This window comes from Dromaius novaehollandiae, chromosome 2, assembly GCF_036370855.1.
Source record: "Dromaius novaehollandiae isolate bDroNov1 chromosome 2, bDroNov1.hap1, whole genome shotgun sequence".
Classification (NCBI taxonomy): domain Eukaryota; kingdom Metazoa; phylum Chordata; class Aves; order Casuariiformes; family Dromaiidae; genus Dromaius; species Dromaius novaehollandiae.
In genome coordinates, this window is record NC_088099.1 from 94,305,899 (window position 1) to 94,325,284 (window position 19,386).

The following is a 19,386-nucleotide window of genomic DNA, read 5'->3' on the forward strand; positions in this document are numbered from 1 at the left end:
CTGGAGAAGAACAGGAGATGATCTTATGATAGTGGTAAATGTGCCAGTTCTTTGTACATTAGATGAACTAGGGGAGCTGACAAGTTCTTTTTGTACGTTAGGCTTCTGCCATCAGATTCTTCAGACAGCCTTTCTGTGCTTTATCAAATGTATTAGAAAGCCTGACCCAGAGGCTTTCTAATAAAAGTTCTGTATAAAGTCTTCTAAAAAATAAAATGAATATATTAAAAAAGATTTAATTTACATAAATAATTTATGTAAAATATTAACATTACCAAAATGAATTCTAATAAAGTTATTCTAAAACTTGCACTTTTAATTCTGAAGAATGCTTTAGTTGTGGGAGACAGAATTCAAAAGAACACCCCTCCCCCCCCATAACCCCAAACCTTCAAAGCTAGTGGAGTTAGAACGTACAGCAAAAAGAGTTTTCTCAAAATGGGTACTTCTGTGGGCTTTCTACCCTTTATATCAACTTAAGCTGTACCTACAGGTGTGTGGGGGGGGGTAGGATGGGGGGAGGATAAGAGATCAATTGCTCATAGAAATACCTTAAAATGTTGGTGTGAGATTCATACTTTTTATCCACTGTCTTTGGGGTAGGTGGAAGAGAAGTGGTAATTGAGAGCAAGATCTGTGTTAACATGTGTAACTGTTCTGCTTGTTTCACTGGATGTTGATAGACCTACTTGTGTCTTCCCTGGCTGGACTTTCATGTTATGGATGGGGCAGTTGCATCATACTGAGAAATACGGATTTTTCTTTGGGAAACCTATAGCTCTAATAACATCTGATTATTGTGAAGTTATTGTTAGAAGATGGCTAGTTGGTGCGGGCTAAGTCTGCTCCCTGCCTGCAAGTGGAATGAGAGACGGATTTCCCCCCCCCCCCCCCCAAAGGAATCATAGAGGGAAACTTCGAAGAGTTATACAAGAAGTTTCAGCTAGAGGAATTAGAAACTGTAAGTAGAATCAACCAAGGGCAGGAAAGGTAAGCTGTGTTGGAAATACCTCATTATGATGAAAAGTCCTAGCAGGCAGATAAAGCCTCCAAGGGTGGTTTTTTTTTTTTTTCATATTACTAAATAAAAATACATGGTTTCTGCTCACTTGTCTTGAGTTTGAACTACTGGCCAGGCGCCTGATGCCTGGAGGATGGGGTGCAGAGGCTGAGGCCTCAAGACGTTGAGCCTGGCACCCCTGGAGTCAGGAAGGATGCTCCAGACAATGTGCCTGAGAACAGGTTAGGGCAGTGCTGGATGCTGTTCTAATCTGAGACCTAATGTGCATGTGGCCATCACATCAATCTGTATTTCTAAAGAGAAATATTCTAATGGCAGCAAGTAGGAGCAGCACTGTAGGATTTGGAACATATGTTAAAATGCTGGCTGTTAAGCTGTAAATAATAAAGCATAACAATTAATAGGTCTCAAGTGACTTTTATCCAACACTAACAGAGGGTAGAATGTCCACTTTTTTTGGGGGGGGGGGGAGGGGGAGGCATCATACCTGGCTTGAGAAATTATGGAGACTGCAATTAGAAAAACAGGCATGTAGAAGAGCATATCTTGAGAAATATTTGGAAAATGAGAGTAGTTAGTAGCCAAAACTTGAATGGGCAGGGACTGGGAAAAAGCTCAGAAACAAGCAGCCAATTGAAGAAATTCACCCTTAACCTGTGGTACAGCAGTTGAGAAGCAGCTGACTTTGAGATCAGCTGGAGAGGTAGAAATAGCACAGCATGCAGTTTCTGCTGTAGTGAGTGAGACTATCTGCTAACATGTATTTGCATACATGTCTGAGCTACTGAGGGAGGTGGTAGCTGGACTTGGAAAATGCAGGCTGGAGAAGCAAAAAAAACCAAAACCAAAAACACCATTATAGCATATATAAACATTATATAGGCAGGAGTTCTGTGGATTGTTCACTGCATCTAAGGATGTGATTTATGTAGCAGGTAAAAATACCTAAATCTAGAAACACACACTGGTATTAGTATTTTGGAAGTACGATAGACTGCTGAGGGTGGTAGCAGTAGTGCCACAAAAAGGACAGACAGGTACAAGTTTTATGGTACTCAGCTTTTTTTTTTTTTTTTTTCCTTCTCCTCTCAGCAAAAGATGTAAATGGGAACATGGCAGATTAGGCAAAAGAATACTATACTATTTATCTCTTGAATCGAGCTTGTCCTTGGATGCTGTATAAAACTATTGAAATCAAAATGTATATGGCATTCTGTATTGAACCTATTACTGCAAAACAGTGTTGGAAAAGACTAAAACGAGGCTGGTAACTTCTGAATTTTTAGAGAAAGGTGGATGGCAGAAGCAAGCAGCAATGAAAGCTTGAGCTAGTTACACGACTGAGCTTTGCATCACAGGGCAGATGGAACACAAACAAGACAGTAAGCAGTGAGTCTTGTATTCCTCAGTGGAACAGGAATAGCTATGCCTCTCCTCTGCTCTGGAAAGCACTTTCCCTCTGCCCACAGAGCCTTTCTCTTTTTTCCTGCTGAGACTTGGAATATTTTGTGTGTGGTGATAGTATATGAAGGAGGAAGGTGGTTGTGGGGTAAGTTTTCAGAATAACTGCTTGGGGGGTGGGGGGGAAGATGAGGTTAAGAGGAAGACACCAAAAGACATTTGAAAACTTGAACCAAACTTAGAGACATTCCAGACACCTATGTTACTGTAGATCATCTTGCAGTGTAAAAGTGAGCCTTGGATAAGAACTCCACTTTAAGCTAAGAAAGGAAGGTATCTTCATATAAATTCTTGCCCTATGAACTAAAACAAAAGGGCTAATCTACTAAACTACCACTATCACTTCTATAGCATTTGATTTACCTTGAATTTCTAAAAAGCAGTGACCAGGCATCACCTATTAAGCTTTTAAGATACAATGCAAATTACTGAATAAGCCATGTTGTGGGCCAAACAAACACGACGAAAGCTCTTCCTATGATCATCGCATTTAGAAACATTCCACACAAGCAAAGTTCTTAGCTTTAATTAAATTTGTTAAATTACAAGAGCTTTGGTAATCATAGATATATAATTTTGTCATGTATTTACAAAAGTCAAAGTTTTAGTTTTATACTCGAGAGACCTTTCAAGTTCAGATAGTTACCCTGGAAGTTCTACAGCAGCCACAGCTCCATTCTCTCAGCTTCCCTTGCTGGACTCCAGAGAACAGCAGAACAGCTGTTACACCTGTATTTTTTAATATAGTACATTCCTCTATACATACTGCAGGGGCAAGTTCCAAAACTTGCTGGGAGTGATTTTATGCATAGCTTTTCCTCTTAATCTTACCTCAATTGGATACATTAAAAAAACAAAATCAAAACAAACAAAAAAACCCCAACCCCCCCCACACCCTTGTGGTATAGCTATTTACACTTGCAGCAGCACAGAAATTTAAGTGTTAAAAGATTTTTATATATAAAAAATTGTTTCCTATTTCCCTATAAAAAAGAAAAACCTAATGCAGAAGTATTCTTAAATTCCTTCCCCAATATATTCTGCAAACTTCCACTGTGCTTTAGGAAGACTTGAAATAATGTATGTAAAGATGATTTGAAAATACTGCCTGAAGGAAGACAATGACAATCAGAATGGCAATATGCCATTAGTAATGCTCAGAAATGCAGCTATTTTGAGGTTAGCAATTCTTTTGTTCACTTGGCTTTCTCTTTTCTGGCTGATTCATATCAACCCCAAAACAAAAATCATGAATAAGGTACTTCATTTAGACATGGAAAATAGTCTTCAGTCTTGAAGAGGGTGGGAGGTTCATAGAGAGTCTGCTGCTGTCGTGATGAAGATGATTTCTGCAAATTAGATGAAGTTTATTTTTTGTCTTCTTAAAAAAAGCAAGTTTCAGAACAAACCTTGCAAAGCTAAAATGCAAAACAATAGGAGCTCTTAAGGGCATCCATAGTGAGGTGACTCTTTAATCATAGCTTAGATGAATCTGGCATATTCTTAATGCAAGTGAAGAATAAACAGGCTTTGACTTTTCCCCATCCTATCCCACTGACAGACTCAGTCTTGGAAAATATAAAATATCTCAGCTTTATGAGAGCTGAACAGGTAATCTTTTCCAGCTGTCTAGTCAATATAGCCTTCATCCTTTCAAAGCCATATGCTTTTGCCTTTCCTGCTCCAGCCTTCAGGTTCCTCATCTGCTTCCTTTGATTTAACAGCAACGTGTATTCTTGTTTACTTAGTTATTAAAGTCTTTATAGAAAATAAACCTGCAAAAATTTTTGCTTCAAGAAGGTTGCCTCTCCTGCTGAGCTTCTTCATCAAGTATATGTTAGACTATATGTACTACAACATAAGAGTTAAAAATAATATGGCAGTAAATTGGAGAAAAGCTGAAAAATATGAACTGTGTGCTGTTTTTGCTACACTAAATGGTTGATGTGAAAAGGCAATAACAAGGACCATTACTGACTAACCTGTCAGCCTTTCTGCACGTGAACAATGCTGTGCTGCAACACAGAGCCAGTATACATTTTTCAATATAAGGTCTAAATAGAGGCCTTACAATCAAGATTTAAGTAATTAAAAATATTTTTGGGGGGCTCTTGGAAAGATTTCAATAAGCCATTTTGCAGACCTCTCAGTCAGTTTGTATGCAGAGTTCTTCAGGTACTGCTTTGCCCTTTGGGGTTGAAAAAACTGGAGTCATCACCAAAAATAAAGAAAAACCAAACAGTATACTTGGACTTCAGAGTGCTTTAACAGTGCTAAAATGAGGGTTCTAAATAAGTATAACTGAGTAACAGCTAAGTGTTTTTTTCCCAGTATCTAGCTAAGCTGAATACTTCTTACATTCAATATGCAATAAACATTTTTTTCTAGCTTATATATAATTCTACTCATAGCAGGAAATCTGACTTTTTAAAATTGTTGGATTTATGACATTTAAATTATATTTGACTTGACTTCCCCATACTCCTAACTTCTCTGAATTTGTTTTGCCATTCAGATTGTAACAAAATTAGAAATGTAAACAAAGATGAAATTTGTTAGAAATAGTAGGTTTTTAATCTCTATTTTCTATATCAGAAGCTTTGACCAATGTAAAAAGTCTTTGAAATTATTCCCTTCCTGCATACATACAAATGTTGTAACTCTTCAATCACTGCCATGAGTGTGTGAAGTCAGTTTCCCTTGCTTGCAAGGTTTTTTCTCACACAGCAACACAGGAGAGGAAATAGTTTTAAAAACAGAACTTTGATTTCAATCTGGTGAGGAAATTCATAGCCAGGCACAGTACTCACAGTTGTCTGAGTACAGTTCCTAATATTAGGAGTCTTACAGAGCTCTACTCTTCATTGCTTGGTGAATACAAGGGCAGAATTTGGGGCAAAATCTGAAAGTGAGATTACAAATACAGTACAAGTAATACAAAATATATCTTGCGTGTGAAGGACCAGACAAAATTAACTGGGAAGCGAGCAAGAGGACTTGACTAAAATAAGAATGAGTAGGAAAATGTCAGCTACATTGGAAATCATGAGATCAGTATAGCCCTTTCCAAGGGACTGATACGTTGTCTGAGCTAGTTAAATGTTAGATGTAAGGAGAAATCTTCAGGCACACTTTGATTCAGAGAAGGGTCAGGAAGCTTTTTTCTTACCGACATGCCTGCATTTGCTACTGAAAATAGATACTCTCCTATGGCATATTCAGTTTCACAGTGGAACAGTGAGCTGCCTTTAAGTTACTCAGTTAATACCCCTAAATTCTGAGCATTCAATTTATTGCTAGTCACACTCAAACCAAAAAACTATTGGATGTGCCAAGTCCAGCTTCGTGACACTTCCACAATTAGTATGACAGAAAATCTTTGAAAAAGCCAATAACCTGAACAAAACATTCCTATGCAACACTAACAATGCACTTTATTAGAATGCTTGAATTTTTTAATTTGAAGTCATTAGTGCAACTATTTTTAGTAACAAAAAGGAAAATACCATTGGAGATTTTCAAGGCTCTACCACAACCACCAGTTGGTGGTTGTGGCTTAGAAATAGCAGCTTTGGGTTGATTTTTCTTTTTTTTTCTTTTTTAAATAAGAAAATTACTCTTATATCACTCTGAACTTAAACACAAAGGAAAATGAGGCAATGGGAAATTAACTAACTTGAAGACTACACAGATAGATAATAGCAGTGAGAAACAGGTTTCCATGAGTCCTACCAAGACAATACACACTTTCCTTTTATACCTGTTTTTCTCTGCTGCCACATATGCTTCCAGTAGGTAAGAACACAAATGCTTAAACTGTTACAAAGTTGTTTTCATCTCCCTCTCCACAAACCTGCTTTATTTTAGCACTGTCACCAACATTATGAGATAGAGATCTGAGCTAGCACAGGAAGAATACAGGAAAGGGTGAAAGAAAGAATCTGGGTGCTGACAAGATGTAAGAAGTAGTATTACATATGGTGTATTGGCAGGTAATGTCAAGAAATGTCAGGTGTTCATACAAGGATGAACCTAGCAGAGAAGTAGGATGTTTTAAAACTGGGGCACAGTGTCAGTTTTTAAGGCTAGATATGGCATTTTCTTGAAACATACTAGACAGCGCACTCCAAGTCTTCTGTAGAGAAACAGTCCACAAATAGCAATGAAGAAAGGCAGAGAAAAAACACCTTCCTTTCAGAAAAAAATATATTTAACGAGGTCTCTAAATGATTATTGAACTGTGGGTTGTGTATAAATTAGCAGCTTTATCTTAAAAATGTTGTGTAACACAGCTTATCTTTTTCTTTTTTCCTTTTCTTTGTAACATTTCAGCAATGACTATATTAATGCAGTATAATCCTTTAAAAGTTTTGTCTATAAAGGCTCTTAATACTTGCTTTACATAGTATAAGAGATCAGGGAAATTTTAATAAAGTTTGTGCATTATATACTTGCTTTGTGCCTTTCATGTTCTCTTCTTCACATATTCAGACTTACTTGGGAACATGACTCAAATCCTCATAAGAATTTATGATTTTTGAGTTTTGTGGGTTTTTTGGATTAAGTCCGAGAATTTTGCAAAAATCCTAATGTAGCATGTAAGTTTTAAATTCAGATATATGTGTAACATGCATTACTATTATTTTAATCATCCATACTGGTCAACAGAGCAATTCAGCTGTTCACATGGTAACAAAAGCATACTTACGTTAAGGAAGGATGGTATGCTGATTGTGTGCAAGATTTTCTTGAATGTGCTTGGAAAAGTTCCAAGGTCTGTTTCTGCCTTTATGACCCGCTCTTCCATTCCAGCCACACAGTTCCCAATCATCTTTACAAAAGCCTAGATGAGAAGAAAGACAATCCATCTTATCTACTAATAAATTAAAACAGGATTACATATTGTAGGACAGTGGTGAAGACTCCGTTACCTGAATGATAAGAAGTCATAAAAACTCCATTACTTGTTTCCCTTCCACCCACAACAAGCCCAGTCTACTGCAGAAATTACTTGTGAGATATATAAAAGGCAGCAACAGCAGGTTAAATCTAATAAAACAATTGGTCTTCCTGTTCCTATTCATCTTTCATATAACTAAGTTTTAGGGGAATTTAAAAGCATATAATTTGCAACAAACTAATAGTTGCAAGATGACATAGATACAGCTTACCTAACTGAACACTGTTTTCACAAACTAGATAAAAAGCATAAATTGTTGGCAATTAGCAGACTAACTTATTCAGTGTTTTAGGTATACAAAAAAATTAAACATTCAGAAGGTTTAAGTAATCAATAATTAAATGTTACATTTTCAAGACAGTTGTGTATAACAGAAGAGGTTCCAGCATTCAGGCTTACTGTCCTTTGTCACTCTTGAAATTCACTTCTGAAGACAAGTTCCAATTTCTATGGTAATAATAAGCAGGTACTTTCCTATGTACAGCACTTCAACTCTGCAGCTTCAGCAAGAACCCCAGACAAAGTCTTGTATAACTCTGGTACTTAGAACTGCTATTAGAAAAACATTCAAGCGTCTTACACTGCTTGTAGGAAGTTATGTTTAAATAGCCATTCTTTCTTTTATATTTTTACAGATAAGGAACGAAGTCACAGAATGTCAGTTTCTCAGGAAGTCCATGGAAGAGAAAGGTGCCTAATCAAGATCTCCTAAGACAAGACTAGACCTGTGCCCTAACTCCTCACTAAGACGCGCTTAAAACAGTCAACCCAGGCCTAGTGAAGTTAGCAGCGTGATTTTGAACAACCAAGCCCTCCAAGGGACTCTCCCAAAAATGGTATAACAAACCGACTAAAGATCTCCCTTCTCTGTAAGTGGAATTTATATGAATGTATTGATTTTTACCAGTTTTTGCACAAGCTTTAGAGTCTATCATGCCAGAAAGACCTTCACCAAGCAGAGGCTCTTTGCGTTTCACTACTTTGCGGTGAGTGACCATCATTTACTTCGTTTTGATATGTAATGCATAGCAATGGTTTTCACAGATACTACTGTAAGAAGAAAACAATCCTCTATACATATGTACACACACACACAGTGCTGCCATGCTGAAGTGGAAGGAGTGGTTTACAACCCTGAGTGCTACAGGCTTAACAGATTTGACTAAATTGTTGTGTCTGACTCAAACTGCCAGTGTAAAATGTAGACTGGTGATAACTGTCTGTTCTTAAAAGGTGTCCATGTTTTAGTCCGTAAAAGACTAAGGTGATATGATAACAAATCCTGAGGAAAACGCCAAACGCATTACACTCCTCATGAGAATTGTTTGTATGTTCTTCCAGGACCTATAAGAAATGTGCTGCTATGGAAATACAACTGCTTTATGTTTACACACTTATCTCTAGCTCGTGAGGGCCCCATCCTGCAGAATTCCAAGTATCTTCTGTGCCCACTGACAGGACAGGAACCTCTCAACTTTTACTCTTTTGACCTACAGGCTAGAAAGTGAGAAGAATGAAATTGTTCCTACAGCTGAAGTTTATCAGAAGTTTAACATATGAGAAGCAACAAATTCCAACACAAAGCAAGCAGTATACCAGCAACTGAGTTCCTAGATGGACCAGATCTGACCTAAGACAGCATTGTTCTATCAGCTATGAATTACATAAATGACAAAACAGTAACAAACACACATACAAGCAAGTTAATCTATGCAATGCAATAGTCATCCCAAATTCTGAGGGGACCTAAACACGTTTGGATGCTAAGCACTTTCTGCATCTGCTCATCTCTCTCCAAACAGACTTACTCAGAACAAACCCCCAAGCTTCACTACACTCAAATCGCCTTGCTAATAAACTTTATTCTAATGAATGAGAAGACTAAATTTTGGATTAAAATATTGGAAGCAACATCACAAACACATGAACCAGAATGCCCTATCTATTCATCCAGAACTTTAGCTGTATCCCTGGTAAAACTTTTAGGCTTCTCCAGCAGAGAGTATCTCAAGAAACACAGGTTCTCCCTGTCATCATGTTACTTAGAGACATTAATTATGATAGCTAATTATGACAGCTCATTCTGACTGCAAGCTTTATTCAAAAAGCTACATTGTATTCTCCATGTAGTAGCTCACAGACCACAGGTTGCTGTTACAGTGAAAATAAGATAACTTCTGAAAATGATAGTGGGGTATCCAAGTACCTTTTTGGGAACTCCCCTCTTCCTTCTCTTCCAACATTTAATTAAGCAATAATAAAACTGTATTGCAATTTAAATGTGCTGAAATACCCAGACAGAAATTTCCATAATTTCCATACTTCAGAATGACTGTAAGAAAACAACTTTTATTACATAGTGTTAAATTGAGAACTGCCACTTGTTTCTGAATAAAAGCACATTCACAAGCCTCAGAGACAGTTTGTAGAGTCACTCCCCCCAGATGACCTTTTTACTTGAAAGCTAAGCTGTGTGCTAATGACTAAATGAAACTGTGCTTGAGTATATAGGTATCTGTCTGCATTTCTTATTGTACCAATAAGTGTAACAGCAATCAGTAACATTCTCCTTTGTCTGAGGGGTAGATAACTTCATTTTAGACAATTCTGCTAAACTTACACTTGTTCTATAGCTTTTCTAGCTTTTCTGGAATTGAGGATTATTTTTAATTTTTGTATTAAAAATCAAGTACAGATTCCATCTTCTGGACCTACTTTCTGAATTCAAGTTTCTTATGATCTAGAAACTGGCCTCCTCAATTTCCTGCCACTGTTAGCAGGCCCTTTTATCAATAGCATGACAAGGATTTTAACACTGCTGCTTCTGTTATATAGCAGCAAAATTTATGCTTCCATTTCACCTCATTTTGGCTAGTTTATCTTGTTAATTTTCCTCTTCCACTTGCATGCAAAATAGGAAAGTTTCTTGTATTTTTTGCTTCAGACTTAGGAATTTAGCATCTTAGCCCTTAACATTCTTTGTTCTTATCTCACTGCTTTGGATTATCAAGTTATGATGACAGTCAGTGTAATTTAAACTTTTAACTGCCTAGCCTTCTACTAAAAATGGAATCAAGGATCTGAAGTCACTTACAGTTCTGAAGTTTTATCAATATCCTTCTCATTCCACTAGTCTCAGAACAGCTTTGAAGACAGTAACTTTGAAAGATGCTACCAAAAAAGCACTACTATTACTTTCAGTAAATAAAAGGATTGTTGCCTTAATTCAAGCAGCAAGTGGAAAACCAAAAATGCCTCCAGAAATTATTAATACTTTTTGTGTTCTCCACATTTACTGACCCTGAAGTACTGAAGCTGGATCGGACATTGAGAGCAAAAGAGATCTGAAGCTCCAAAGAGGACCCCCCTCTATACATACACATTACAGCATATCATTGATTTTTCCTCCCTATTGAAAATGGGAACACACCTAAAATGTCAAATACATACCTCTAGTTTGTCAATCTTCCTGTATATGTGTCTCATTTCTGTAGCTTTTGTGTAAATTTGAGGTATACTTTCATTGACAACTTGAGAGGAATCACTTCGAATCTAAAGATGATTCAAACAAATGATGCAAAATTGACTGAAGTCGGATTGAAAACAAATAATGAGAACTACAACAAAACATAACATACAATAAGACTAGAACTTTGTTTTTAAAGATAGGTGCATTATGCTAGGCAGAGAAATAGGAATGCAGTTACATTTTACCAATGCTGATGATATCCACATTTCAGAGATTAAAAACCTAAGAAGCCAACCAAGGGGGCAGTGAATCAGCAGTAAAGTCAGGTTGGGATCAAAAATAAGAAGTCCCTCTCAAATTCTAGCAACATCAAACAGAACTTCATTCTTCAACTGCCTTTCAAGAATCAGGCACTTTGCACCCAATCTGACATTATCCTTTCAATCAGATATGTATTGTTAAAGATGGTCCAGAAAACATTTTTCTCTCAGTAGCATGCTTTCTTCTGTCTCTTCCCTGACTTGTTTTATTTCTGCTGTAAGCAGCAGTAGTGGATATAGGTATACCAAATCCTCCATAGAACAAAACTGTAAATATGCATATTTCTTCCCAGACAACAGAGGATCTTACTGAAGGTTTCTCTTCTTTTGGCTCAACCAGAAAATACCTGGTCCATTTCTCACTTTGCTCAATATCAAAGATGTTTTAAGATCTGTTGCAATTAGTAAAAATATCTCACACATGGCAGAGAAAATGAAAATGCTGAACAAGTAACAATTTAAATCACAAATACATGCTATACATCCTGATGCATTTCTCTCTAGATTATACTTCCTATGTGCTACTTTCTCAGTATTTATTTTTGATATGACTTGGGTATAATTTGGTGCTTTATTTTTTCTTAATTACTCTTAAAGCAATAAGACATTATTTTGCAACAGCAAAAATAAAACTGTTTTAATGCCACTGTTAAAGTGCTGGATAGACATAAACCTGCTACAATTTATTACCTGATATTAACTCTTTTGATTAGAGACAGGGTCTTATGCTTCCTGGAATTAAACTGATGAATAAAACAACATCATAAGTACCCAGATTACATTCTGGAAACTACAACTGTGCTCCAATTAAATAAAGCACTAGATTAAAAATAAGCTACCTTCCTTATATAGTTTACTAAGTACCTTTGCTTGAGGTAATAGGTGATATTTGACACAAGCAAATAAAATATTTTTCTTTATAATTATATCAAAAACACACTGCTAACCTTACTAGAACTAAGCAATTGAATATTTCCCAAGGCATACTGAAGAATCAAATGTATTAAACTGAAGTCTTGACATATGTTTTGCTATCTGAACATTTCCTCAGCTTCACTAAAAAAAGCCAGGCAACAAAACCACTGTCTCATCAATAGAAAAATTAGAGTGAAATTACCCTTAGATTAGGGCAGGAGAACCGCATGTACCGAGATTTAAAAGATAGCCCGTATACCAAAGTCAGCCTTTAGGATCTTTCCATCCAGTTTTCTGATTTTTTTTCTTATGAGACAGTGAAAACAGAGCTGTTTTCCCAATGAAAGGTAAGAAAAGGTCCCCTAAGACCAAACCTAGTTTTGAAGGTTTGGCAACTCTGGTTACATGTTTAGATTGTAAACACGTGTACAGATATCCCATGCAGTCTTTAAAAGGAAAGGCACAACATCATATCATCCTTTTAAACATTTGTTTCTGCACTGCTCAAAATGAGATTCCATGCATGTATGCACATACACAAATATACAAATGTAATTATACAGCCACATGAGCATATCATTTTGCTCCTACGTAGGTGTTCAGCAGTTTTCATCCATGAGTTATATATTTATCAAATGTTTTCATACTAGTATCTATCTGCCTATATATACTAAAGGCTATCTTACATCTTGGTCCCATTTTCAGACACAAGCACATATTAAAACTGTATTCTGACTAAAAAAAGAAAGTTACATGCAAGTTATACATACCATGTCTAACATTCCCACAAATTCATCTACTCTGGTCAGCAAGTCTTCCAGACTCTTCTCTAAGCTTTCTATCTGCAAAACACATTTAAATATTTTGAGAGAAGACTTAAAAGAACAAAAAACAAGGCAAAACCACACAAAACCTTTAAGTACAGACAGCAGCCAAACTAAAACACGGCTTAATAGCAATTCCATTGCTTTGCCATTTCTTAGCGACTTTAAAGGCGAGTGACTGGGTATACCGGCTGACCTGTTCCTGCAAAAAGCGCACCGAAGGGAATAACACCGCTGCTCCGGGGCCGGGGGAGCCCAGCGGGCCCGGCCGCCGCCGCTCACCTGCGTGCAGAAGGCGGCCCGGTCCGGCAGCAGGTAGGCGGAATAGGCGGCGGCGGTGGCGCTGAGCGACGCCTCCGAGGCGTCCCCTTCCTCGCCCTCCTGCTCCCCAAGCCCCGAGGCGTTGCTGTGGCTCTGCGAGACGTTGCCGCTGTCGCCGCCGGCGCAGGAGCCCGCCGCCGCCGCCATGCCGCTGCGCGCAGGCCGCCGACGGTTACCAGCGCCCATCGGGCGGCTCCGCGGTCACGCGGGCGGCGGGGGGCGGGTCCCCGCTGGGGCTCGCGCGGAGGCCCCGCGCCGGCGCATGCGCCTTCCGGGCGCTCGCCGTGGCGGGTGGGGCCCTGCCCGTAACGGTCGGCGGCGCTTAGTCAGGGCGGCGCGCGAGGTGCTGCCGCGGGGCTCCGGGGAAGCCGTTAAACCGGGAGAAGGAGCCGGCCGCCCACCCTCAGACGGACAGCCTGGGGCGGGCCCCCGTGCTCCTGCGCCCTCGGCGCCTGCTGTGCCTCACGCGGTAAGCGCCGTCCCCGAAGCGGGGGTAAAGGTACGCGCTTTCTAGCATAGTCCTTCGCCATAGCACTCTGGTGCGCTTGCCTTGCGTTTACCTACTTTGGCCCTAGCACCACTTGGTACACCCTCATGCATCTTTCTCCATCTTACATACTTTGTCTTATTCATACTTTTCCTCATTCCCATTTTCTACTACGTCCTTCCCTGCGCCCCGCCGTTGATAGATCAATGTCAGGCTGAATTCAAGGTGAAGGAGAGTGACAGCCAAACAGCCTTCCCCAAACGGATGGCAGCAGTTAAATCAAACCTTGGGTCCTTAATGTGTACAGTACTCCTCAAATGCCTTCGGTCCTCTTGTGTACAGTACTCAGAGCTAGAAAGCTTTTCTGCAATTAAGCTTTGACAAAATACAAGTCAATGCCTATGATTTAGGTGGCAATACATTAAAAAGTTTGTTTTAAAATTATTTTCTGAGGTGCTTTACAATGAGGTAGTATCCTCAGGTTTTACTGTCCATGATGGTTTCTGAACAAAGTGTTCAGAAACAAAGTGTTACCTTCAAGATAAGTCAATATGATTCACCAAGGGTAAAAGAGATCTGGCTCCTTCCATAAACTTGCTTATAGAAGTTTCTAGGACTAATTTGCCTCTGTTCTTTCAGTCACCCATTTTTAAAGGTTTATTAGTTAAACAGTTTAATCTTATGCTTGAAGGTTCCTTGATGCATTTCAGTCTAAACCTTGTCATTCTTGTTTCTACCTGCTTTTTCCAGTTATAGCAGTTTTAGTAGGGGAACAGGTAGAGGGGGCTTTTGTTTGGTAACAGTCTGAACTGGGAGAGGAGTATATCTCAAAAAGAGAACTAGCATATGAGAGACCTAAATTTTCCTTATTTAAAGAGCTGGACTGAGCATATGCAAAACAGAAGCATTTTCTTCTAGGTGGTAGAAATGAGCACAAAATATTTGCAAGCCTTAGCACTTACACTTCAAATTGTTAGCTCCAAAACTGGTCTTGTCAGTACTCTGTCATTCAAGTTGTAATTGAAATCGTGGGTAAAATACTTTCACTCTTCCTACTCAGATCTCATGTGTGAAATTCACCCTAGGAAGTGTAAGTTGTATTAACTGTAAAAGTTTAGATATTTTGTAACAGCATCAGCAGAGATAGATCAACACTTTATTTGGATAGTCTTTCTCAGTCTTTCCCTGGGAGGGGTCTGCAGCCTGGCAGCACACAGTGAGACAGAGATTTCTTAAGCAGTATCTGAGAAGACACCATGTGGCTTGAAAAAAGTCTTATGACAAGCACAGCAAAACACTTGCTGCCCACGGAAATCAGTGCAACAGGGAAGTAGTATATGGAAAGCAGCTTAATATAGGAAACAGAAGAATCAATGTCTGTACTGGTACAGAGAAAGTCATTACTAAAATGGTTAAGCATCTGAAGAGCTGTCAGAAAGAAGCCTTCTGTTTCAATAAGTAAATGAAATACTTTACAGAAGGAATGTAGAGAATGGAGGGAAAGGAAGCAGAAGTAGTGTAGAAATAAGATTTGTTCAGGCTTCATTGCAGACAGGTCACATTTTCACCAGTTAAATAAGTGAGTTTGGCTGAAGTTACCTTATAAAAGTAGTCTTTTAAGGTGTAAAAAATTCTCATTATGACATGGTCTGATTGACTGAAGCATATCCAGCTATTCCCCTTTTACTGCACCAGTAAGATTTAAAAAAAATGAAAACCTTTGGAAGAGTACAGTTTTAAGACTAATGGGATCAATATGCTATTCTTACTGTGCTGAACAAAATAAGTACAGCTCTAACTGGTGTGAGACCTAGAAGAGGTTTAATTAGAGTAAGTGAAAGAATTTTAAAAATTTAAAGCAAATCTAAGAATGCCCTAAGTTCAATGTCCCAAAGCAGATGAACAGATGTTCCACAGGTATTCTAAATCAACAGTAATCAATAAATCCACACATCCTTTGCCCAATCATTACAAATTCCAAACTGGAACATAACTTTTTCAAACCAAGACTCTCGAATTTTCATATCCACGCAATACTCAAGAAATGTCTATTCCACCATATAAAAAAGGCTTTAATGCACTACAAAGTTAAAAAACAAAAAGAAAATGACAAACAAGCTAAAAGTAGAAAAATACATTGTAAAACATTTATATTTTGTTCCTTACACTGATCAAGATATAACAATATTTTAGATTAGACCACTTTAATAAATTCATGGCATTTTCAGAAGTGAACAGTTACTGACTCAATAATCACTGGTTAGCCACTAACCAGCATCCAATGAAGACTTCTGGTAATTCCAAACATCCAGTATATTTTAAATTTCTAGAAATTCTGTGTAGATATTAAGCTTTATGATTACTGGAAGAATCCAAAATAATAGAACTATTTTAAGTTAGGTTTGACAGTCAGTCAGTATCCCTCATATGTATTACAGTAAGCCAATCTTTTGTAAGGAAAGACTTTGCGGATTCAGGTTGCCCCAAACATACAGCAAGAATCTGTTTCAGCTCCAAGGTGTGGGACACAGTCCTAGCACCCACTAGGCTTTTGCTGCTGCCTTGCATGTATCCTTAAAATTTACATGAAACATGATACCCAAAGGAAAAAAAAAAAAGAGAGAGAGATGATGAAAAAAGCCAGCAATTTGAAAAAGAGGTATTATCTAATAAATATCGAAAAAGAAAAAGAATGCACGTTCACACTTAATGGTGCTGAACCTATTTTTAAACCTTCCTTGTAATCTACTTTTCTTTTCCCATACAGTACAAGTTTGTGTTGCAGGCAGTACTGCCTCTGACCAGCAGGTGGTGCTGATCTCAAAGCAATAATAGCATCAACGTACTCCACTCTCCCCTCCTCAGGCTTTAAAAAAATATATATTTCATTTTGTCGGTTTCATTTGGAAAATGTATTTGCAGCATCTCCCTAGCATTGTTCCACCAGAGTAGGAAACTGCTGCTTTTATGGAGCTTGTCTGGATTAGACATAACATGGTAAATATGGTGTAAACAAGTTAGTGGAAGGTCTGTATGTAATGGTAGAAGAATGGATGGCTATTACAAAGCACTCTGTTTAAACTGGTATTAGAGGAAAAACAGACTCCACTTCAAATAGGCAGGTCTGTTATTACTATTAAAATCTAATTCATATATACATGCATGTATAAATACATCCACCCATGCATTCAAACCCAAGTATGTAGCACTGCCATTGGTAGCCTATAAGATTGCTTAGATTTATACAAACTAAAACAATTTTAGGGCTGGGATATAAACCAGGTTTTACACTCTGGCTTCCCCTGACAAATTTTGCAGTGCGTGACAGTTTTATGTCTAATTCCAGATGCCGTGTTTCCTAAAAAAGCAACATCTTTTGCACCTGTGAGGTCTATGAGAATATCAGTTCTCTTTGTTTGTGCATCACATGTTGCAAGAGTCAATTGTCCCAATTGGTACTTAAGACTGAGAACAGAGTTGCAGGAATTGCCACTAAAGTGTGATGACTGTTCCATCCTCCTCGATGCCTCCTCTGGGGATAACCAGACTGTGCCGAGGGTCAGTTTTTAAGGAACTGAGTAATTTGTGGATGTTGCCATTGCTTTCTCGGCCAGAGTTGTTGAGCACCAGGTCCTTTTGAAGTCTGTGGCTAAGGCTGCTGCCATTGATTCGAGAGAGGCTATTAGATGTAAGGCTGTGCAGTTTAGGAATGTGCTGTGGCTCGAGACCGCCCTCAATGACAATGTCAGCCTCCTCATCACTCTCCATTTCGTCAGGGTGGAAGTTTTGCAGCACGTGGGATGTAGGCAAGCTATGGTGACTGGCAGTGCTGTCTGTAGACTGGCCAGAGCTACCAGACATCCTACTGCTTCGAATAATATTGTTCCTCTGGTTTGCTGGTTTGACTGTGATAATAAGATTATGGCTGTTAGCGATCATCATGTCTGTGACTTGGTCGAGAGTCTTTCCTGCCACCTCAATACCATTAACTTCCAGGACTTCATCATTCACAGCCAGCAAGCCTGTGCTCTCTGCTAAGCCTCCAGGAACCATACGAGAGATGAAGATACCAGGTACTTTTTCTAGTCCATGAGGAGTAACCCTTACGCTGGTACCATCGCGAATGTAAAATCCTAATGGTTTTTCACAGCCATGTCGATACAGCCTCACTCTCCTGTGTGTTTCAGGAAGAATGTCCACATCAATGATAGAAGACACTGGTCTAAAATCATGAGGCATGCTGATGTTAATATGAGGACGCCGGCGGAGGTTGTCATTGCGAAGTGTCACCAGAGCCTTCTTCTTCCTTGACAGTGTGTTGGTACCAAAATTACTGTAGTCCACTTCATCTGAAAAAGAAGCAATACCATTGTATCAATCATACAGAGAATAATTCAATCTAGAGGGCATTTTCCTCTTAAACCTGGTTTAGTGAAGTCACATTCCTCAAAGTCTGGAGGACATCAAATGAATTCTTCTGCTTATCCTAACCCTTGTTTTATTTTATGCCTATCAGCACATCATTGAGACTGAACAACAGTTGTTTTCAATGATTATCCATATTGGCAGGGGGGCACCCTTTTGATTCTCAGCTCCTGTTGTCAGTTGTGCAGAATGCAATTACTTGCAGCTGCAAGTCTGATATAGCATCTTATATCTGAGACCATGATTTCAAAGTTGGATTGAAATTTTATACATACATCTCAAACAAGCAAAACACATTCTTAATGTAAAAATCTGAACTGGAGAGTATTTCAATATCCAGTACACAGACTTAACTGATAGCAGACCTTAGTACAAATGTTAAGGCAGGGTGGGAAAGAGGACTTGGGTATGTGCTTGTCCCAGATATCTTTTTAGGAAGAGATTTATGTTAATATGCATCTTTCATTACTGTACTTTTCACTTTGGAATCTCTTCATTAATTTCAGCTGAATTTGACAGCAATAAAAAGTGCTAAAAATAGTTTCGTGAAAATCAGTGTCCAGGTAAAAAGAGAAGCAGGGAGGAAGAAACTGCTGTGTTGCCCAGTCCATTTGCTAGAGATCAGAGAACACACACTCCTACCCTTGAGGATAAAATCTATAGGAAAACAGGCTTTGTGGGTTCTGGTGTTCCAGGAATTGTTTAAATGTTTCAGTCTCTGGCTTTTCCCTCAAGGTCATGTGCCAGGCCATGAACTTTAAATCAACTAAGTAGCATGAAAGTGTCCACTGACAAGTTATTACATATAAGAGCGTTGGGTTGTGATATGCAGGAGTAAATATGTTACAAAGTTGTTAACATAGAAAATGTATCACTGCAGCTTACTTTAAGAATACAGTGCATCATATTTTAAACATGTGGCATGCACTAGCTGGAAAAACATTTCACCAGGAGTTTAAACATGCTAACCTCTTCAGATAAAAGGTAACAGACCTTCAGCTTATTCTACTGTTAAGCACTGAAACAGAAAAGTACTATGAGAATTTTTTCTCTCCTATATTTTGATCCTGCATAATAATATTTGAGAAAGTAAGACAATACCTGTATCAAACAAAAATTAAAGTGTGTTAGTAAAAACAAGTTTACAATTGCATTTTTACTTCTTGCAAAGGCCTCATTTCTG

The 19,386-nt window shown here is 38.4% G+C and overlaps 2 protein-coding genes and 1 long non-coding RNA gene across 9 annotated transcripts in view; 1 reads left to right on the plus strand and 2 right to left on the minus strand.

The window, feature by feature from the left end:
* BLOC1S4 (biogenesis of lysosomal organelles complex 1 subunit 4) overlaps positions 1 to 13,522 on the minus strand; it is a 24,575-nt gene extending 11,053 nt beyond the window's left edge. For 2 of the 7 annotated variants that reach the window (XM_064506935.1, XM_064506934.1), the window contains exons 1-4: positions 13,253 to 13,521; positions 12,917 to 12,988; positions 10,893 to 10,994; positions 7,191 to 7,325 (exon numbers count right to left, since the gene is read on the minus strand). In XM_064506935.1, coding sequence (XP_064363005.1) covers positions 7,191 to 7,325; positions 10,893 to 10,994; positions 12,917 to 12,988; positions 13,253 to 13,477 — 534 coding nt within the window. In that variant the 5' untranslated portion in view covers positions 13,478 to 13,521. Of the gene's footprint in view, positions 1 to 2,992; positions 4,671 to 5,292; positions 5,385 to 7,190; positions 7,326 to 10,892; positions 10,995 to 12,916; positions 12,989 to 13,252 lie in introns of those variants that run through there. The other 5 variants (XM_064506932.1, XM_026115696.2, XM_064506933.1 and 2 more) reach the window with 5 other exon arrangements.
* On the plus strand, positions 13,508 to 19,343 carry LOC112992537 (uncharacterized). Its single transcript, XR_003261552.2, has 3 exons — positions 13,508 to 13,790; positions 17,792 to 17,851; positions 17,966 to 19,343. It is a non-coding gene; the product is annotated as an uncharacterized LOC112992537 (long non-coding RNA).
* Positions 15,830 to 19,386, minus strand: part of PARD6G (par-6 family cell polarity regulator gamma) — a 70,004-nt gene continuing 66,447 nt past the window's right edge. Inside the window, exon 3 of the mRNA XM_026115692.2 lies at positions 15,830 to 18,127. Coding sequence (XP_025971477.1) covers positions 17,271 to 18,127 — 857 coding nt within the window. The 3' untranslated portion in view covers positions 15,830 to 17,270. The remainder of the gene's footprint in view (positions 18,128 to 19,386) is intronic.